General features: G+C 59.3%; 1 protein-coding gene across 6 annotated transcripts in view; it reads right to left on the bottom strand.

Annotated features, from left to right (window-relative positions):
* Positions 1–8: 8 nt before the first annotated feature.
* The window catches only part of TLE3 (TLE family member 3, transcriptional corepressor), a 24,579-nt gene continuing 23,288 nt past the window's right edge, over positions 9–1,299 (bottom strand). For all 6 annotated transcript variants that reach the window (XM_077746338.1, XM_077746355.1, XM_077746348.1 and 3 more), the window contains exons 15-16: positions 1,166–1,242; positions 9–172 (exon numbers count right to left, since the gene is read on the bottom strand). In XM_077746338.1, coding sequence (XP_077602464.1) covers positions 65–172; positions 1,166–1,242 — 185 coding nt within the window. In that variant the 3' untranslated portion in view covers positions 9–64. The remainder of the gene's footprint in view (positions 173–1,165; positions 1,243–1,299) is intronic.

The raw sequence follows: 1,299 nt of genomic DNA, 5'->3' as shown, positions 1-1,299 counted from the left end.
GTGTCGCCCTGTCACCGCCGTGTCTGTCTCTCCCGGAGTCTGACAGCCCTGTTAGAGGCCTTGTTTAGTAGATGACCTCATAAACCGTAGCCTTCTTGTCACCAGAGCCCGTTACAATATATTTGTCATCCGCCGAAATGTCACAACTCAGGACAGACGAGGATTCCTTGGACTGGAGCAGGAAGGGGACACAGGCAGGAGGGGGAGGGGAGAAAGAAGGCAGAAATTCACTTTCCGGACGTTCAGCATGACTGCCGTGCTGTCTGCATGATGCCCCTCCACTTCACGGCCCTGGAGCTCCAACACCCCCTCCCCCGGCACACCCCGCAGAGGCGACAGATGCCCCTTCTCCCCAGGAAAAGCTCGTTAACAGGGTCCAGTGTGATCTTGAAGTTGTGTGGTTCGAAACCTCGGCATTTAGAGACAAGGAGGGAGCACGTCTGAGCAGGACGTGGGCCTCGGCGGGCCAGAGCCTCGGCCTGCTGAGCTAGGGAGAGGGTCTAGACCCAACCTGAGGTGTCCAGTGTGGCTGAGGGGAGAGGGAGGACTCTAAACATTACGTGTGGGACACACCGGGGCTAGACATTCCCCAGGATCGATCCTGAAGGCGGCCTGACGGGTGGGAGCCCAGTAGCACTGTGTGTGTGTGTGTGTGTGTGTGTGTGTGTGTGTGTGTGCGTGCACAAGAGCGTGTATAATTGAGAGAGCAGTCCACTGGAACCCAGATCTTCAGGAATCCGGAAAAGCCCCTCCCCCCATCTCTTTCCAGACCTGTTTTCCCACCACACCACTCTCTTTACACCGAGGTGCCAAGCTAAAAGACAAATTTACTTGACCACCGGCTGACGCTGGCCTGAAAAGAGCTGTCCTGTTTGCTCAACTGCCCAGGGCACCTCCCGTGACTGGGCAGCACAAAGGCCAGAGCCAAAAGCAGGACATGCCCCACCCCCTGCTCTAGAGATCCTTCCAGAACCCCTGCGTCAAAGCCCTCGCCCCGCAGGCTCAGACACCAGCAGCAGCTGCCTCGCCTCTGGGAACCCATCCTGGACCCCCATCAGATAGCGTCCTGAAGGAGGGCCGGGCAAGTCCTGCTTTGCCTCACGCCGGCCCCACCCCCACGGATGGGCCCCAACTCTGGGCAGAGCGCCAGGCGCCCAGGTAGTACCTGGAATATGCTAGCTCCGTACGGGGTCCGCCAAGCATTAAGGAGGTTGTCCTTCCCCGTGCTCACGAACCACTTGCCTGCAGGGAGGAGGCAAAGGGGACGTCAGCTCGTGGCTTGCCGCCCCGCAGGCAAGA

Source organism: Crocuta crocuta, unplaced genomic scaffold (genome assembly GCF_008692635.1).
Source record: "Crocuta crocuta isolate KB4526 unplaced genomic scaffold, BGI_CrCroc_1.0 scaffold130, whole genome shotgun sequence".
Taxonomy (NCBI): Eukaryota; Metazoa; Chordata; class Mammalia; order Carnivora; family Hyaenidae; genus Crocuta; species Crocuta crocuta.
This window is presented reverse-complemented; position numbering and strand designations above follow the sequence as displayed.